This window comes from Perca fluviatilis, chromosome 4, assembly GCF_010015445.1.
Source record: "Perca fluviatilis chromosome 4, GENO_Pfluv_1.0, whole genome shotgun sequence".
Classification (NCBI taxonomy): domain Eukaryota; kingdom Metazoa; phylum Chordata; class Actinopteri; order Perciformes; family Percidae; genus Perca; species Perca fluviatilis.
Genome location: NC_053115.1, coordinates 27,194,120 through 27,213,908, shown reverse-complemented (window position 1 = coordinate 27,213,908; position 19,789 = coordinate 27,194,120). Strand labels below are relative to the sequence as shown.

At 40.4% G+C, this 19,789-nt stretch overlaps 1 protein-coding gene and 1 long non-coding RNA gene across 3 annotated transcripts; one reads left to right on the top strand and one right to left on the bottom strand.

Annotated features, from left to right (window-relative positions):
* si:ch211-286o17.1 (hematopoietic progenitor cell antigen CD34) lies at nt 1-16,807 on the top strand. Its single transcript, XM_039799170.1, has 8 exons — nt 1-229; nt 9,125-9,232; nt 9,608-9,858; nt 10,556-10,648; nt 12,017-12,137; nt 12,970-13,022; nt 13,971-14,120; nt 15,458-16,807. Exons 1-8 carry the CDS (start codon nt 145-147, stop codon nt 15,644-15,646), a joined length of 1,050 nt encoding a protein of 349 aa, XP_039655104.1. The 5' UTR covers nt 1-144; the 3' UTR covers nt 15,647-16,807.
* On the bottom strand, nt 4,576-19,737 carry LOC120558213. Of its 2 annotated transcripts, XR_005639067.1 has the most exons (4): nt 19,451-19,737; nt 18,159-18,212; nt 17,757-17,894; nt 4,576-5,822 (listed from the first exon to the last, which is right to left on the bottom strand). It is a non-coding gene; the product is annotated as an uncharacterized LOC120558213 (long non-coding RNA). The 2 variants fall into 2 exon arrangements; XR_005639068.1 differs by lacking the exon at nt 18,159-18,212.
* Between the last annotated feature and the right edge of the window lie 52 nt (nt 19,738-19,789).

Below are 19,789 nucleotides of genomic sequence, written 5' to 3'. Positions count from 1 at the left end.
TGGCAGAACACAAGAGGTGCTTTATCCACCCTGTCCCGCTCTGGGTAAGAGGAAACCCTTAACTGCTCTGGCTCAACCAACTTCACACTTTTCTCCTATTCTTTACGCTCCCACCCGTTGGACGTGTGCACGCTCAGGACCAGAATGGCAGCATCATCTGCACGGAGAACAAACGGGCCCTGCAAAATGCTGGCTTTTGGGCTGCTTGTCATATCCTCACTCTTAAATGGTAAGTAGTTAAAAATGGCTAATGCAAAGAGGGTCAAGTTCTCAGAGATCGTATGGCCATCCATAGGGAGAGAGGGAGGGCCAGGAGGGGTGGGGTTAGGGTGGAGGAGTGTTTGTTTGTATGATCTTTTGAGTTGAATCCTAGTTTTAACCCTACAACCCTTTTACTCTCTAGAATGCTAACTATCTCCATACTGAAAACAAATCTAAAACATGTGAGACTTTACATATTTTGAAAAGGGTTTGATAAAGATGTTTTTTCTCCAAGATGCAGACAGAAAACATTACTTTGGAGTATACGTTGGCAAACAAAGGGATAATTTTAAAGAGACGGGTTTTTAATTATGTGGAGGCACAGGGACGTTTTAAATGATTTAAAGTGAAGATCTTTATTCGGAATTTACAATATGCTGCTGTGTTATCTCATGAGTTTCCTTCTTGCCTTTTGCTATTCAGTTTGAAATGTTTGTGAATCTTCCTCTGGTGCTATGTTTGCGATTTCATTGACCTGATTCCCACGATCTTCAAGGACTTGTGTGTAGAATGTGTCTATTTATATTTTTAGCGTTGTAATGTGAGGCCAGCGTGCGTGAGAGGAGGGTCGAGGGTGTGGAGCTTGGTTGTTAATGTGGTTGTGCCGATATGTAGGAGCTTTAGGGATCAGGGAGGACTGATAATGTTAAATGTGTAAGGACCACATGTGGCTCACATGAGCTCTAAATACATTAAGAGCCAATTTAAGAGTTGTTTATTTAGAATGGAACTACTTAAATCTATTGTACGTAATTTAACAATCAACATCTGCACCTAATTTTATCATTGTTAACCAATCAATAGGGTGCGGCCAATTCAGATTCACACTGGGTTTCTGAAATCACCACATTTTGCACAATGCAGTCACGTATAATTAACGTTTTTCCCAAACTTTTTAAAATAACTGTCCCCCCAATCCAAGCCAATTTTAAAAGTCCACTAGTTTAAGCCAAGTACAATTTAAAAAAAGAGACAATAAACCGTTTCCGTTTTCCAAAAATAAAAGAGATAGATCATGTGGTGCAGGAGTGAATCTTTTTAGATGGTAGATGTGTTTCATCCTTCAATAGTGGCCGAGCAAAGTTCAAATCAAAATAAACACAAAGCCAAACCAAGACGTCAAAAAGATGGAGCTGAGAATGAACTAAAAAGGTATACCATCATCTGCAGGGCTCTCTGTTGTGGCTGGAAATGAACCAAACACTGAATTGCTTAATTTAAACCTTCAGTCCTTTTCATGGGATATATGGGAATGAGATCATCAGCAATAAGAGGCCGCTGCATCTGCTTTGGAAACTGTAACATAATGTCAACCTTTAAATTCTAAATCAGAAGCAACAAAAATTGTACTCTGCTTTTGAGGGAAAGAAAAAAAATTTATCTCTTGACGTGCACTGCAAGGTTTATCTTCTCTGAAAATCACAAGGGGATAACACAAAAATGGAGCAGATTTCAGATGTATTAAAGATGGGAAACAGAGCAAAGACAGAGAAGACCAGTTAAGTTAACTATATTTCAACTACAGGATAAACCACCTGTTTCCTGACAACAATCCCTCTCGCAGAATTGTCTTGTCAACCCAGGAGATGGCAGCAGGGCAGAGTTATGTAAGCAGAGGAAAGATGGGCTTACTGTACAACTTTAAGGTGATGAGGTCAGAGCGGTAGGGTAACAGTTACTCAGACAACCTGGGCGGGGGGGGGAGGGGGGTGTGGTAGTAGAATCAGAAACACGGTGGGGAAACCCCTGTTGACAATGTTTAGCATACTTCAATGAAGCAGTGCACAGGGACTGAAAGATGCTTAGATTAACTTTGTTGTCAAGGACATGACTGGAATGTCTCGTCTGTGGAAGAGAACTGCACAACAATTCCTGGAATATACTTTAAGCTCTGTCTGCGCTGTGAAGTGGTTTTTAAGAGGCTCCCCAGTTAAGCAACAAACACTGTCCAATCTCACTGCCAACCACAGAGCATGTTATTATGTAAATCATGGTTTGTGCAGTAGCCACTGAAGTAACCGATTCACCAAATAATCACAGGAACAATGTCAACAACAAGAGCGTTCATTCCTCTCATGAAGAAAGTAGCACAGAGGGAGCCAAGTCAAATCCCAGTGTCAAGTGAGCCAGCGGTGGCAAGTACCTCTGGGCACACACACCCACACTCATACACAAGATCCTCATTCACTTGGGCTAGTATTTTTCATCCGTTCCTAAGAGGAGAAAGGCTGCTTTCCACTCAGCTCTTAACAGCTTTGTCTTTGAACTTGTTCCACTTCCTGCGTTTTACTTTTAGACTCTATTTATACTGTGTCTATTCAAATACAATAAGGGTTGACATGGTACTGCCAAACATGCTGCCTTTTCAAACAAGCAGAAGGTTCCCTGATATATAAATTAGATACGTGAAAGGGAAGTCAAAGCGTCAGCGTATCAGATGGCAAAATGTACTGTAAAAACTCAAAATGAAAGCAACTGATGTTTCAAAAGCAGAGAACAAATCATCGCACATTGACAAAGGGCACTCTAGTTCAGAGTCTTAATGGCCTATTATGGTTGTTTTTCACTACCACCCCTGGATGTGTGTGCAAGTAATTACTCTGGTGGATGTTTTTTTTTTTTTTTTTAAAGATATAGTATATCTCGTTTTTTTTCTGTACAAACTCATTGTTGAGCCTCTGAGCTATTGACGCCCAGATCTGCCTCGCTCTGCAACAGGATCCTCTTAACAGTCTACCTGCATACACTCAAACCAGACAGGCTCATTCAAGGTAATGAACAAGGCAGTGAAACTTTGGTGGGCAATTGTGTGAGTGTGTGTGTGTGTGTGTTGGGAGGAGGGGGTGGTGATGATGATATAATGCTCACAATTGAAAGCAGATGTCATGTTCCTGATTGTGGTCACTAGAAACAGGCATCTTGCTTTCGATAAGGGGCTGTAGTGACCTCAGGGTTGGGTTGGGTGAATGCTGCAGCTGGGCAGCATTGGGTGAAGTAAGTGCTGCTTCCACAGGCCTGATTGAAACCATTAGATCCAGTTGCTTTTCTGCCAAAGAGAGAAGAATGGGCTGGGTTCTGCTATTAATCGCTGTGACAGGAACGACAGGGGAGGGGGTGCAGTGTGTGTGTGTGTGTGTGTGGGGAGGGGGTTCAAGATAGCGGGGTCAGCTGTCTGTTGTTTCAAAGAGGGTAGAGTTACAGAGCATGTTTAACCCTCAGGGACTAAGCTCCGGTGTCACATTCCTCAGCACGCTCCTCACTCAAATACAGATTGTTTAAGATATGCTTTAAATCATGACAACATTCTGAATGAATGACGATTTCATTAAGTGTCTAAAAAGTCAAAACAGGGGTAACCACTTACGGGGCCAAAAAAGATGAGAAAAAAATATACTTTAGCACCTTTATTTTCACATTATAATAATAATAATAATAATAAATTATAATTGCTCCATATAAACTGCTGATTAACTTCTGGAGCTACATTTGAAAGAAACAGAACCCAACTATAATATATAATCTTTATAATCATATAATCTATAATCATTATAATAATCTTGAGTAGATTCTGATAACCCTGAAAAAAATAACATAGTTCAAATCATGGTATAATTATGGGATGCCAGAAAAGGTATTTAAGAGTGATTACATTCATTGTTTTGTCTCAATCTTCAGTTCTACTTAAAAATTCCATGTTGGGTTGAGTGCAGGAGGGGTGGGGTGGAGGGGGTGTAGGCTCTTGGATCAAATTTCTATCCAATGGATGCCAGTGATGACAGAGAACCTCTAAAGAGGTACTTTGACATTACATTACAATTTTGAGGCAGGTCCAGAAGCAGCAAAGGAAGACAAATTACACTTGATGACATGCAGTTTAATCAGGCATTTTTGCAATTTTTGTTCAGTATTACATTGCTCAGAAATGCTGAAATAATTGTACGTAATGTTTTAAGCTGACAATCACGTTTACAGAGAACACCTATACTTAGATTACCATTCCAAAATCTTTCTTGAATACTATTCTAAAAACATAATAGTTTTTGAAATTGGTGATGGTAATCAACCACCATGGAAGTCCCAGAGTGGAGGCGTTAAAGGCTTTTTTATGCTTCTGCGTAGGCTCTGCTTCCGCCATAGCCTACGTAAGAGGCCTGGTGTTTATACTTGTGCGCTGGTGTGTGCGTCGAGCCAGCATGTGTGTGTGTGGGAGTGTGTGGTAGAGGGAGAAGTGAGAGAGTGACGGCGATTAGTTTCGGCGCAAGTACCGACTCTAGAGTCACAGTGAGAGAAACAAAGTGTCTCCCATGTGTTTTCTGACCACGGTGAGACATCTGTAGCAGGAAAAGTTAACCCTCTCCTTGATTTCATGTCGTTTATGGAGAAGGACAACCAGGAACTGAGTAAGGGGAAATGAGTAGGGGCAAACGCAACGCTACCTAGCCACGGCCAAGCGACGTGTAGTTACATTTTTCGAGAGGTGCACGTCAGGCTAAGGCGTAGGGTCCGGCGTAGACGCAGAGGGGTCTGCGGGGGTACGCCGTCGATTATACGTACAACCACATAGCGGCCTTAAGAGACTTGCATGCTGGGCTGCCCGTGCTGCCCCTTCCCACCAAACCCACTCAATCAACACTGTACAAGGCATCCATAATCCGTCTTGGCTGGACAGACTTGCCATGTGGTAACTATTGTATGCTGCATGTGGCAGCAAGGGTACTAGTAGAACCTCATTAATTGGAACTTTGACACAGTGGTCCACTAACGTGTGCAGACCATTATCACCTCACCATGCCTCTTTACACAGCACAGGATGTCCCCCAACAGAGGGGTATAAGGCCATATTTTGGGGATTTGTCCCCTCATGAGGGACTACCCATATAAAACATCCCACAGCTGGAGGGACTACCCATATAAAACATCCCACAGCTGGTTCATGTTTAATATATAAGACACACGATAGAGGGTGCACAGTGAAAGATGTACAGTAGTTGCAGATGAATGGGGGCATTGGTTGCATTTAGAAGAGGGTGTGCAAAGTTGCACAACTTCTTAAATTTAAAATTATGAAACTTGACATGAAAATCTTTCTGTCCATTAGAGAAAGTAGAACAAATCTTGTCAGTGAAATACAGAGTTTCCATGCTCAAAGTCAATATGAGAGGCACAAGAGGCATAAATGCAAAGTTATGCAAAAAGACCTTCATTTGAAACTTGTGTTATGCCATTACATATCCACGAAGCAAGCTTAAGAGACTGAATGCAGGGAGAGCTTTCTATGGCGATGGTAGAGAAAGTAGCCATTACTATAAGTCTCTTGGCATGTTGCTTTACATTACAGCATATGGTGTGAGAGGTGTGAGGGCTGAAGCCGACATATCCCCTCGATAGATGCCTGGGATTAGCGGTGCGTGAGAAGGCGAGCAGGCAGGGATAGTTGGGAGGGAGGAGGCCGTCGAGCTGCAGGCTTGTCTTCTTCCAAAGCCTGCCACATTCCTCCATCCAGAGTCCCAAGAGATGCGGGGGGGGCGCATTTCAAGACCGCAGCCGTCACTCAAAGCAATCTGGTGGGAAAAAATGTTCAAGAGAGCAGTGAAGTCAGGGCCCAGGCTGTACACCATATGGAGTCAGGGCCGATTAGGTTTGTCATGTTTGTGCAATGATAGCGAGACACACGACTGATGACGGATATCTTGGCCGCTTTTTAACATTACACAAAAAGAAGAAATAAAGGACAAGTCTGTGTGGGTATTAGTGATGATGCGAGGCTCGGGGGTTGTGAGCGTCTCTGATATACAATATGCATTAGTGGAATGGTTCAATAAAATTAATAAGTAATTACTGTTAGCTGTGGCTCCTACACCACCCATCAATTACAGCACAAAAAGGTACAGGTTACAAATTCACAAGAAAGTTCCTTTTGTCTTCATACACTGTAATTAAATAATAACTCATGGTTGTTGTGTAACAAGCCTTGAAAAAAAAGTGTTTGCCTGAAATGAATAACAGCCAGATTTGAAGCTTTTAGATCTACAATGAAAACAAAACAATAAAAGGCCTTAGTCAGATCCTGTTTCTGTAAATGTTGGTCATAAGTGGCAATTATATGCAGAGGTATCATTCCATCTGGGCTCTGGTCTGTCAAGGGAAGTTTGTTTGTGTGTAATGAGTGATGACTGGTCAGAGAGCTGGACAGAGTTTACTGGCAGTCTTGCAAAAAAACAGGGCACGTGTCATTGTGGCTGAATCTAAACAAGCATGTTTTGCTTTAATAAATGTAGCAGCCAAGCTTTACAATTGTGCTCGAGGAGCCATGAAATCATTAGCACAAGACTAGTAAAACACAGTTGCTTTTTACAGTAAAATACATTTAAAATCATCCTTAATCATTCCAAATCTGTGCTGTGTGAACACGGAAATGCGTTAAAATATTTTTTTTTTCATTGTGGTTCTCTCCATTTTAAAAAAGGAAATACAAATGAATTTCCAGTCACTTACCACAATATCCTTTAAAAGTGTGCTACAAATAACCTGATGACAAAAGTGATCACAAAGCTGAAACAAAACATTTCAGGCTTTGCACTCTCACACTCCTGTGTGTCACATTTGTGTGAAAAAAAAACTCTGATATATGCCCAACCATCTCACCTATTTTTAACCTCATCCTTTCCGGTAAAATAAACAGACAGACCACACAGAGACGTGGGAGGGATGGCAGCTGTAGGCTACAGGCTGCAGACTGGAGGTCTAATAGACAGACTTAACAAGATTAGGAAGTCCTTGACCTGTTGCTGGTCCACACCCACGCTAATGCTAATGGTAAACTGGACATGGGAAGGATAGTGAGATGAGGCAACATTCTGGCTCCAGATCTAAAAGAGAGCCTTCTTGCCCTTTATTGAAGGTATGACATGAGTAAAAAAAAAAAAAAGGAAAGTGCAAAACTGCCTAGAGGTCAGTGACTCTGATGTGTTTTCTCATTTATCTGCACCAGTTACAAAGTGCAGACTTATTTATCTGCACCAGTTACAAAGTGCAGACTTATTCCCCCTGTTTACACACAGTATCACAGACGGCTGCAATGGACAGTTGGCTAAGCATGCCCAAAGACCTCCTTGGAGATTACTGCTCACACAGTATTTACTCTGTACTTGTGGAACCTGTCTGTCACAATGATTTATCTAAGGAAGTCGGTGGACATGTGTCACATTGCCACCACTGTGTGAATATACAGTATGTGCCTCGTGTGAAAATCTCAAGTAGTGACTAGAGATCACCATGAGGAGACGATAGGGTTTAACAGAGGTGAAAAACAACTCAGTGTACAAGGAAGGCAAAAGTAGGCAAACAAACTGAAGGCAGTTTCTTTTGTTATGCTGTGAAATGTTTGTTTACATAAGTTGTATTACTAAATACAAGAGTCAAGCAGGCCAGTGAATATTAATCTTAATGTAAACAAAGGCATTAGTGGCAGCATACGTGAATTACAAACACCTGAAATCAATCACAAACTCAATCTGGCAATAGCGAGAAGTAATGAGATCTGCAGAGGTAAGGCGTTATGGGAATGTTTTGATAGTGAGGTAATGCTGTTGTTAGACAGAGAGAGGGAAATCTGGGTAAAAGGAATTCACGCTGGATATTCTGGTTTGAATCTTGGATTGTACCCTTGCAATTTGACCTGAGCAAATCAGAGCAATAAAGGCCTCAGCTCATTAGCTCAGTGACTGCAGGGTGTGGTAGCATATTTAACTAATTTGCACAGAGAATAAAAACGTGTCCTGAAAGTTATCCAGGTTATTACAGCTTTGCAGGTGAAGTAATTTACAGCTGAAAGAACCTGAATAGAAATATCCTATCAAGACTTTGATTTAGTGTTGCAATTTATCAAGGACTCTCCCCCCCCCGAAAGTCATACGGATCTCTGAAAGTGGAAAATGGTAGAACGGCAGACCCATTACACAATTCAAAAATTTGGAAAAAGTGATGTTTTCAATGGCATCATTAACTGGCACCTTCCAGGAGCACATTTTAATCAGGGCATTCAACTGTTTAACAGCGTAGATGGAAACTCATTCCACTCACAATAATATATTTCAGCAACTTATTTTGTATATCCCATGCGTGCCAAACCTAAAGTGAGTCACTGTGACCACAGGATCTTTTGAAAAACCTGGGAGTGAGAAAGATTGAATTTCAAAGTAATTGACTTCATGAAGTGCTCCATGGATCTGAGCACATCAGTTATCTACTGCAATAAGATCTTTTACCTAATCTTCCATCACTGTAGAGGCCTCTACAGACACAAAGAAATCTCACTGCGAGCACACCAAAGAGCTCTCACACTGCATGAGCTCATGCATTACAATGATAATTGACGTTACGAGAGCACACTGGTGAAAACTACCGACCGTCCTCACATTACAACTTTATCAAATCAGTGCATCAGAACCACAATGTGTTGATGTGGAATAGCTGGACTAAAGTAGCTGGAAATACAAAATGGAAACTGTGCTCTAAAAACAGCAGCAAGCGTACGATCCTATCCATTAGAATTAATTTTTCTGCTGAATCTGTTACGCAGCTGTGATAACTGTCCACTTTAGTACATGTGAGCTTTGGTGTGTGCAAGTGACAAACATCCCATTATAAGATATCTGGATACCAGGGCTGTAGTACTTGAGTCCTTGAAATGATTTTAAAAAAAAATCTCTTATTTCAGGTATCTGGTATGTCATTGTGTTTATCACAGATTTAATGACAGTCACAGATTTAACGGTATGCCACTGCATCTACATGACAATATTAATGAGAATGTTTGTGTTTTTCAAACAAAGTCACACCAAGCCTTATTTTGATTTAACAGCAGGAGTCACGGCACAGGAAGATGAAGTTGTCGCTGCAGAGGCGCCACCTGTGATTGCAGAGGAACACATACGAGGAGACATGATTCCAAAGGCAACTGAAGCTCCTAGTAAGAAACACTAGCACTAACACTCATTTCTAGAAATATTTTGTAGGTTTACTCTATAGATTGACTCATCACCAGCACAAACTAATGAGAAAAACAAGCACCCTATAGAACAAGTCAATAACTTGTTTGATAGTCAATCTATGTGTGTGCTGAATTCACTTTACAGACTTTAACAGAAACAATGCATTAAAACCTCAGACCCTTCCTTTGTAAAACACAGCTGAGCCCAACCATTGGTCCCTACAATAGACATGCTGTACGCTTAGCAACACTACAGTTCTGCTTTTCAGAATCAACTGTATAATAACCTCTGATCTACCATGTGTCTGAAAGCCCGTGTGTACTGTTTTAATATAGAACAAATTGGTTTTGCAGAGCCAGATGATCCGCAAATCGCGGTTTTCCCTACTATTGGAGCTCTCGATCTGACTGAACAGACTACAGCAGCAGCAGCAACACCAACAGCTACAGAAGAGGCAGGAGACGACAACGACAGCGGCCCAGAGGAGACAGCAGATAAGAAAGCGGAGTTCACAGTTGAGGTCCATACTGATATTGCCAAAATTGTGGAACCAGAGACCCCAGCACCTATGCCTGCCAGAGGCGACGGTCCCAACATTCCCCAGGTATGATAAAAACGTCTGTCATAAAGTAGAAATGAGGTTTCTGGTTTGTAATATGCAGTCTGGCTGTATCTGTAAAGATAGTATATCTGCGAGTTATTATAAAGAGCTCAGAATAACAATCAGTGTTATATCATTTATATTAAATCAATAGTATTTATTACTAGTCTTACTTTTGCATGTTGGAACACCTTGTTTTATGCATCAAATTTTCAAATGACAGTGAGGTGCGACGCTACTTGCAAATGGTTCTTCTCCATGCAGAGAAGGAAGAGTGGTAGTTTTTGCAGAATAAGGATATATGTTTTCATACTTCTCTCTGCAGGCCATGTTTGGTCTTGTTTACAAATGTTGTTATTCCAGCTAATATCGCGTACAAATTTGTAGTATATGAATGATTTATCTCAGTCCCATTGCCAGTGGGACTATGATTTTCTTTAGTTTTCACAGATGCTCAAAACACTTGTATTTCCTCTTGGATTGCTATAAAAAGTATCAAAACTCTCTCTAAAAAAAATTGCTTATGATAGAGGGAGCAGGCCAGAGGCATTCAGTTGTAAGTGTCCATCATAATATGTGATGTAATATGTTAAAGGCCACAAACAAATAATTCTGTACAATTTGGACAATGACCTACAGCACTCATGAGCGGAGTAGTAAGTCATGGGATAATAAAAGGAGTTTTGGTTTCTCTCTGCAGCCAGTGCCACAGGATGATGTTGTATGTGTCAGCAAGGAGGCGGTCCAGGACAAAAACGCGGTCAATCTAAAACTCAAGGCCTCCTCCAACTGTGTAAGTTCAGAAAACACCTTCTGTCTGTTTATGTATCTACTAATATGTGCTATTGAATAAAAGTATGTTTGTGTAAGTTTTTGCTTTTACATTGCAGTAGTATTGATAATACAGAGAGGATAGAGAATAGCAAACTATTTTACAGGGGCCACATGAACCAGCAGGGTTGCAAAAGAATTCATGCATATTTACACACAATCCAACAAACTGCACTAGAAAGGAAAATCGTCTGTCGCTTGGTTTTGATGCCATTCCCAGTTGGCTACCAGCTTGCTAAACATAAGTTCAGCAGGAAATCCTTCCTTATTTAAGAGGCAGTGACTGTTACATCTCCAATGCCAATACAAAAGTGTCTATCCTTTTTAACACTGACTTCTTATGAAGAGAGGAAGCCCATGAGATTTCTGTTGCATGTAAGCCAGGGCATGGATTGAGCCGTGAGGGCAGAGGGAGAGGACCACAGTGGGTGGGCTCACCGCTGCTGTAGACTGTGTGATAGAGGCCTGGAGCAGCAGCGTGGGTGTGTTTGTGTTTAGAAAAACAGAGTGTTTCAGAGTTTGAGGAGGATAACAGCTTTAAGCTCTATATGAACCACAGCACCTATGTAGTCTGAAACCACTAGATGTGATTTCAGCTAGCTATGGCTCTCACATAGCCTGACATGCATTATTTAGTAATTTTACAATTTTACATTATATAGTAATTCTTCTTTTGTTTTGCCTTAGTACTTTGGCTCTAACCACCCCAATATGTAGCCTTTCAGACTAAACTGAGATCTAAAGTGAACTCTAACTCTTTTAATATCCTTATCATGTTATAGTGCCCTCCTATTCTTGGGCATGCACACCCAATGGCAGTTTGTAATACATCCAGTCAGGATGCTTTCTATTGCTCCTCTGTAAAAGTTAAGAACTTGGCACAGTAATTTTGCCATTTTAAGTTTCCTTAGGAAATACAGCCGTTTATGAGCTTTCTTTACACAGAGATCATCTTCTTAAGACAAATATTTCCCGATGGATGTCACTGTGTCCTGCCCATAGCTAGGCATTTAGCCATCTATGCACTCCTGAAGTGGGATCAACGGCTACTACAGTGTGGCACATTCTGATGTTTGGATCAAATTACATCAGGGTGCACAGGGTTGTGATAGTCCTTACTGGAATAAAGACAAAGAAACAGGGTGAGAGCTTAGAGGTGGGGTGGAAGATTTAAGGCAATATTGAGGGCAGGTGTTGAGATTTTGCAGAGTGCTATTGATTTGGAATTAGCATTGAATGTCACTGTGCAAATTAAAACTTGATCAATTAAACTGTTCACAAATGAAAAATGTTTCAATTCTAATTATCTTTTATTTTCGTCTCCTTGCAGAAAGACAGCAAAGTGAAGATTGAAAGTGTTCTGCAGGAGCTGTGTGGTGAAGACTGTAAGCTAGATATCTACCAAGAGGACAACTCCGACCAAGTCCTTGTATCTGGAAAGTATGTTGAAGGTCAGTAGCGTTCTTGTGGTAATTAATATGATTTTTTTTTTTTTTTAAATGACAGCACATTGTTACACCTCATAAGATGGTATTCTGAGTTTTAAGCATCAGATGAGCGGCAATTATAAGGCTGCTTTGGAAGTTTTCTAAGTAGCATTGAGCTGTTTCTAAAGCTTGATTTATACTTCTGCGTAAAATCTACACCGTTGCTATCTACGTAGGTACGTGGAGACACAAACCTACGCCCGACCTACGCCGTAGCATGACATGCACCTCTCGAAAAATGTAACTACACGTCGCGGCGAGGTACGTCGCTCGGCCGTGGCTTGGTAGCGTTGCATTTCCCCCGACTCATTTCCTGGTTCTCCTTCTCCATAAACAACATGAAATCAAGGAGAGGGTTAACTTGTCCTGCTACAGATTTCCAACCGTGGTCAGAAAGCACAGGGTACATAGTGTTTCTCTCACTATGACTCTAGAGTCGCTACTCACTCCGAAGCTAATCGACGTCACTCTCTCACTTTATCCCCCGTTCTTTCACCCACTCCCGACACGCACAAATGCCGGCACGACGCATACACCAGCGCACAAGTATAAACATCAGGCCACTTACGAAAGCTCTGTTTGGAGCCTACGCAGAACCTTAAATCAAGCTCAAACCTACAAATATGGGCTCCATTGCTCCAAACTTTAAACATTCCAATTTACTTTACTGGCAGTTATGATGGATTATCTTTTTTATTACTATAGGATAGCATTTTGTTAAGTACCATCTCTACTTCCACTTCTCTGTGAATAAAAATGTAACAGGAAAAACACAAACAAAATCTTTTATTTGCAGATGATGTTGCAGACATGGCTAAGAAGTTCAACAATGACAACATCAAAGATAAGGTACAGTACCACATCTATTGTAGAAATACTCTACACATTTATCTTGTCCTTCTAATAGTATATTATTATATGTTAGTATTATAGCAGTGGTATGTCATATATATATATATATATATATATATACACACACATACATATATATATATATATATATATATATATATATGTGTATATATATATATATATGTGTATATACATATATATATATATATATATATATATATATATATATATACACACAAGGTTACAGCCACTGGACTCAGCCACCATAAATTTGCTGGTTGACTCCTAATCAAACTAAACGGGGGGGAATACACAAGGGAGAAGAAAAACACTGCCTGAGTATGGAGATTTTTCTAAAGGCTTTAAAGCTGCCAGGCGTCAGTTTGTGTGACAAACAAAAAGCCCACAAACAATCCACTTGTCAGCTGCAAAAACATAATTTCTACTACCTAGGGAGCACTCTCTGGGTGTGCCTGTCACACCCCTCTGTCTCTTTGCATTCAACATACACTACATTTCCCTCCAGCACATACTGAATAATCCTATATGTAATCTACCAACGTGTCAACCAGTCACTCTTTATTATGCCGTCTACAGCCTGCTTGCTGGCATATTTTAGTTTTGACACTGCCTTAAAGCCAGAGGAAATAATGCCAATTCTGTAGGTACAGCTCCATAAACAAAGTCTTTGGGTGGGGTTGTGCTTTTTCCTACTTTCAGTCATGATAGACAAGACCACAGTAACCTGATAATGAAGATCTCCCCCTGCCAGTATAACGATTACACACTATGTACACCTGCAATATCTGCAATGTATCCATGCATGTCAGATTCTGTACAGAGTGTTAGTTGATTTGTTTGTTTAGCTAGAGGCACTATCATTTTGACTTGGTGGAGACACACAGCGTGAACACTTGACTCATGTTATTTTGTTCCTGTTATCAGACTGATGTGGAGGAGGCTGTTCCTCGTTGGGGGAAGAACTCTAAGTTGGTGCTGGTTTCTTTGCTACTGACTGGCCTGTTGCTGGCTGCACTGCTGGTAGCTGGTTATTACCTCAAGACCCACCGCAAGAACTCCAAAGGAGTCAGACTGGTGAGTAGAAGAGAGGAGGTGTGTCACACGGTTAATGCTTGCTTCTTCAATCAGCTTGTTTAGGTTGCATTTAAACAAAGACCCTGGCTACCTTTTAAAGAAATCTCCCCTAGGCCAACATCTTCTTTCTACCCTGTATTGCATCCCTTCAGTGCAAGTAAAGAAAAGCATCATATGCTGTAATGAAGCAACCACCTTTATTGACCTAAGATAAGATAATTTGGCCCCACAAGATCCAGTTCACTGAGGAAATTGTACACGGTGAGAAAAAAAAAAAAAGTACATGGATTTGAGGTCACATGTATGGTTATCCTTGGGTCAATTCCTTACTCAAGGGAGGACATGCCTGACTTGCATGTTTCTTAAGTCAAAGCAGCGAGTGCTTTCTGTTTTTTCTACTTCAATCCCCTGCCAGGGGGCTACAGATGGTTTTAGTTTTTTGCCCACCCTTTCTCTCAAGCTCATGACATCACTTCTTAAAGCGTTTACATATGGAGGCACACCCATATGATGGTTTGGATGAAACAGATTGCTAAATTGCCTTTGTTTGGTGTCTTATTCAGTGAATAAGTGTCTGTCACAGGCATGAAATATTACCCTTAGGGTTTTTGCCGACAGACCAAACTTAAACAAAGTCACTTACAAAAGGGGTCATATGTTCAGCTTGAAGCAAAGTAAAACAAGCATGCATGCATATTGTTAATCTCCCAACAGTAAAACAATTACCAAACACCCTTCTGAGTGTGCGTGCGCGCACACACACACACACACACACACACACACACACACACACACACACACACACACACACACACACACACACACACACACACACACACACACAGCTGAAACCCATAAACCTCATTAACAAAGAATGCATTTGTTTATTTTTGCACAACGGCCACAAAAAACTAATCCAATTTCAACCTCACACTTCCTTGCTTGTTTGTGTGTCATATTTGAACAGTAAAATTAAACTTGAAGGACGGAAGAGAATGGAGAGCTTCTTGGAACTAGTGTTAGTGGACAAAAGACGGCGCTCTTTGGTAGGGGGCATGAACAAATCCAGCCTTTAATACATCTGGCGCATTCTCAGTAGAATAAGATTAAAAAACAACATTCACACGTTTCGGCGTCAAATTTGACAAATTTCGGCGTCAAATTCTATTGAGAATGCGCCAGATGTATTGAAGGCATTTCGAAATAATTTTTCTTAAAGACAAGTGCCTTGGGTTCTTTCTTGATGTCTAGTAAAAATTAAACTTGTTGGTGGTACATGTGCATCTTAAACCTTTTTCAGCTCTGATGTTAGTGTTCTGTGTTTTTTTTTTCCTTAGGCCGAATCTTTCCAGGTGGATGAGGAGAACCAGGCCAATACCCTGGTGTCTGTGGCTCCTCTACCCCAAGAGCCTCTGGACAAGCCGACCATCAATGGTGAGTCTCCACCAGAAAATGGGACCAACCCTGCCCCCACCACTAATGGACACTCTGCCACCCAGACCCCAGTGGCCGACACGGAGATGTGAATCATGACACCTCGGACCTCCTGTCCTAACCATCACCCACTGGGACACACTACCCACAAGCCCCTCTGCTGCCTCAGAGACTGTCCACACACTGAGACATATTCAACAAGAATCCGCCAAATACATTCACCTCCCCTCTTCCTCGACTGCACCTCTCGGGACGCTGACGACGACAACAACGATGAAGCTCATGACAATGATGACGATAAGGACAATGCCTGTAATGTGAAAAGGTTTGGGATCTTTGCTGGTGTCAAGAGGAGTGTACACACGCTGTGTTTGGGACTCAGACTGCTCAGCAGGGCACTGACTGAGATTTGTTAGCTGCCCTGACTTTAGTCTGGTTGTAACAATCATTGCACAATCCCCAAACAATGCCCAATATGTGCTGTTGACTTCCGACGAAGAAGCAGCAAATGCTCTATTATTTCAATCCACAATTGTGATGCAATGAAGCCAACGAAGCCAGGCAGTTGAAATGAGACTAGTTGACTGACGCTCACTGCTTGTTATTTTTTTTAAACTTTGATTCAGGAAATGTTTTTGCCCAAAAATAATCTTGAAACTTTTTTTTTTTTTTACTTTAACTTGGGTATATTTTCTCACAGATTGCCAAACTGTAATGAAAAAAAACTGCCATCTTTGCAAAAAAATTGCTTGTCACTGTTAACCAATTGACATAGTATTAGCAATGATAACATAGCAAGCATGGGCTTTGGTTTTTACTAAGGAATGAAATACATCTACCAAGCTATTCATACCATGGAAATGTCAGCTGAGTATTTGACTCAATGCTTTAGACTGATACGCATAATTAACAACTTAACCTACTGACAACTACTGACCATTGGTCAAAGTTAAACTGTTAAAAGTTAAAAATTCAGAGAAAAAGGAAAAACACAAAAAAAACACCAAACGGACTGGGAGTTTTCTAGGTGCCGAGCTGGTAAACAAAACCACTGCCATGAAAAAAGCATTTCCAAGACTAGCTTCTTTCCTTGTTGATATAAAACTTCTTTTTTTTTTACATCAGTGGTACACATGTTTAGCTTCTCTTTTGAACAACTGGCTGATTTCATAATGTGCTGCATGTGTAAATAAGCCTGCTTTTTCTGTTAGTAGTACCTGTGCCTGACTCATAAACTGTGATTGATGACAATATCTCTGTGGGTTGTCTTCAGCTTACTTCTGTTGTGCTCACTTGATTTATGAACAGAAACATTTAAAATGCATTCATAAAAAAATCCTCCAAACCAGGTCCAGTAAAATAGTTTCATGTTAAAAAAATGCATAGCTGTACTCAGGAATATATCTAAACAGTCTATCCAAGATCCTTGGTATGGTAAAGTTAAGCCAGCTACTTAATTACTTAGCAAATATATACAGGTGAAGTACTGTATACTCATTATCCTAAACAACCAGTGAAACTGAATATGGCTGTGGCTGTTTTAAACTGTTCACTCCACCAAAAACAATGAATACAACCTGTCATGCAAAGCAGTAGGCTCTTGATCATCGAACATTAAGCCCCGGAGAATTAAAGCCTTTAGTGTGAACGTTCATCATGAAAAAATCAAATCTGGTATTCAAAACATACCATTAGCGACGTGCTTCAGTGAAGTCAGGGGACTAATGGATTGCCCAGAGTTGCATATGTAGAGGGAGGACACACTCCTGACAAACACACGCAATCTAATGAGCTCAACAACATTACAACTAGTTAGCATTATTAGTACAACATTATTTTAGAGCTTGTGCCAAATTTTACTTATGTTGTCAGAGACATTATTGGAATTGCACTGATCCGCCATGAAAATTCAGTCACACAACACATCGTCACAAGGTCTCCTTTCCTTCTGGGTGCAGATACTCTGGAGAGGGAGAATAGTACGTGTCTGAAAAGCCTGGCTTATGTGTGTGTGGTGTGTGTGTGTGTGTGTGTGTGTGTGTGTGTGTGTGTGTGTGTGTGTGTGTGTGTGTGTGTGTGTGTGTGTCTGATGTAGCAACAGCAAATTAACCACTGCTGTCATTCTAGCTGATGTGACCTTTTTCAACCCTTGTTGTTGCACTCTTGACGGCCTATACATGCCTGCTGTAACGGTTCACTTACCAAGCCCACCGGGCTGGAGGCTTCCACTGTCTGTACAGCTGCTGTAAAGCTGAGTGGGTGCAAAGGTCAGCGTGGTGTTTGCTGATAGCAGCTCGGCAATGACTCTGAACAAGGCTGTATCCCTCGGTCGCTGAAGATCTACAACAACAAATATACCAACATGTCAGTGCTTTTACAACAACATCAAATCTCTCATTTGTCACACAATAAGGGCTAGGGTTTATGTTTTACTATACTTCTTGTTAGAGCTGCTCGATTATGGAAAAAAATCATAATCAATTATTTTGGTCAATATTGGAATCACAATTATTTAACACAATTACTCACTGACTTTTGAAAAGATGTTGCAATTATTGAACTTAGAAAACAGTGAAATAGTTAAACAATTAACAGTGAAATCACCTTGAACTGTGAAATTTCCCTTAATCCTTTTCCCGTTGAACTTAATGAATGGCCCTTCAGAACACAAGACAAATAACAGTTTACTAGCAAAATGTTATGTTAAAAAATAATCGTTATTGTTGATTTCTCTGTTTTTGTGATCGTTAGGAGCCAAAATCATAATCACGATTAGAATTTGATTATATGCACACTACTACTACTTATTGCTATAATCCCAAGCCTTCCAAAATAAGACAAATAGCCTAATATAAATTATAAGCAGTGGTGAAATCCTTTACTTAAGTAAAAGCGTCAATACCACCATGTACAAATAAGACCTCCAGTCTAAAAGTATTTGCAGCAAAATGCACTCTGGTGTTAAAAGTAAAAGTACTCATTATCCCTTTCAGATTGATAAATCATCATACAGTCTAGGCTAGCCTATATAATTGGATTAATATTACAGACTTATATAGGCATTTCAGTCAGAATGGAGCTACCACTAGTATAGTAGCCTACTAGTGGAGAGTTTAACCTAAAACAACCTGACCTAATAACCTAATACACATTTTATATGTTGATAATAAACCTGAATCTGCAAACCTACCAACTATAGATGCCAAATATTGTAGTGGGGTAAACAGTAAAAAAAGAATCCTGAGTACAAAGTCCAATTTTTTAGAGTTTGTAGCAACTAATGGAAATATTCACAAATGATAGGCCTATGCAAAGGATATCAAGTACAAATACTTCATACTGCAGCACATATATTGTGCAATGATGCAAGAGAGAAATATATTAAGTCGCTAACACTTCGACTGCATGGAAAAACAACCTGTGGAGAATGTGGATCCATATGTGCTACAATGTGTTTCCAGCAAAGCACAACCAATAGTAAATACTGTGTCTTCACCATAATATTACACAGTCTATAGTCTCCACCATAGACTGTATAATAGATGGTCTCCACCTACTGGGAGTCCTTCGTTATTGCAGCTATTAGGTTGTTCAGGAAACATGTTCCTGATTATAGAGGCTTTGTTTAATACTACATTATCTTAAAATTGAACTCGAGTACCATGTTTACTTCTCATGTGCGCAAAAACACTGTTGCTCGGCTACTAATGTTACTTAAAGAGACTTCAGCTTGTTCTTTAAAAAAAAAAAAAAAACTAAGTAGGCTATGCGCTTATTGCATTTCAACCAAACCAAATACAAAAGCTAACGTTACTTTCAGAGCCCTGTTTTAAAACTTCAGAAGTGTCAGGCCCACACTTCCCCAGGCACCACTGGTTAAACACAAGTGTACTTACTTGAAAGGCTGTGGCAGTTTGTGTGTCAACGGCATAGACTGTTATGTTAATGTTATGTAAAGGGCGAGAACAAATGCCGTGTAACAGGTGAGGTCTTTGATTTAGCTATAGGGGTATCGGGTGATGTGATAACATCCCGCCAAAACGTGCCAATTACCGTAAAGGACAGTAAAGTGGAGCACCGAGTAACGTCAATTACCGTAAAACACACTGTGAAGCAGGGAGGCAGCATTATTTATGGATTTTTCTTGGCTTTTTTTCAAAAATCAAAAAAAAAAATAGAGAAACAAAAATAGCACATGTAATAGGCTACCTGATACCAATACCTTATATGTGCCT

Coding starts and splice junctions, on each gene's coding strand:
- si:ch211-286o17.1 (XM_039799170.1), top strand. CDS start 145: ATGGCAGCATCATCTGCACGGAGAACAAACGGGCCCTGCAAAATGCTG. Junction 230..9,124: donor CATATCCTCACTCTTAAATG/GTAAGTAGTTAA, acceptor TTGATTTAACAG/CAGGAGTCACGGCACAGGAA. Junction 12,138..12,969: donor ATCTGGAAAGTATGTTGAAG/GTCAGTAGCGTT, acceptor TTTTATTTGCAG/ATGATGTTGCAGACATGGCT.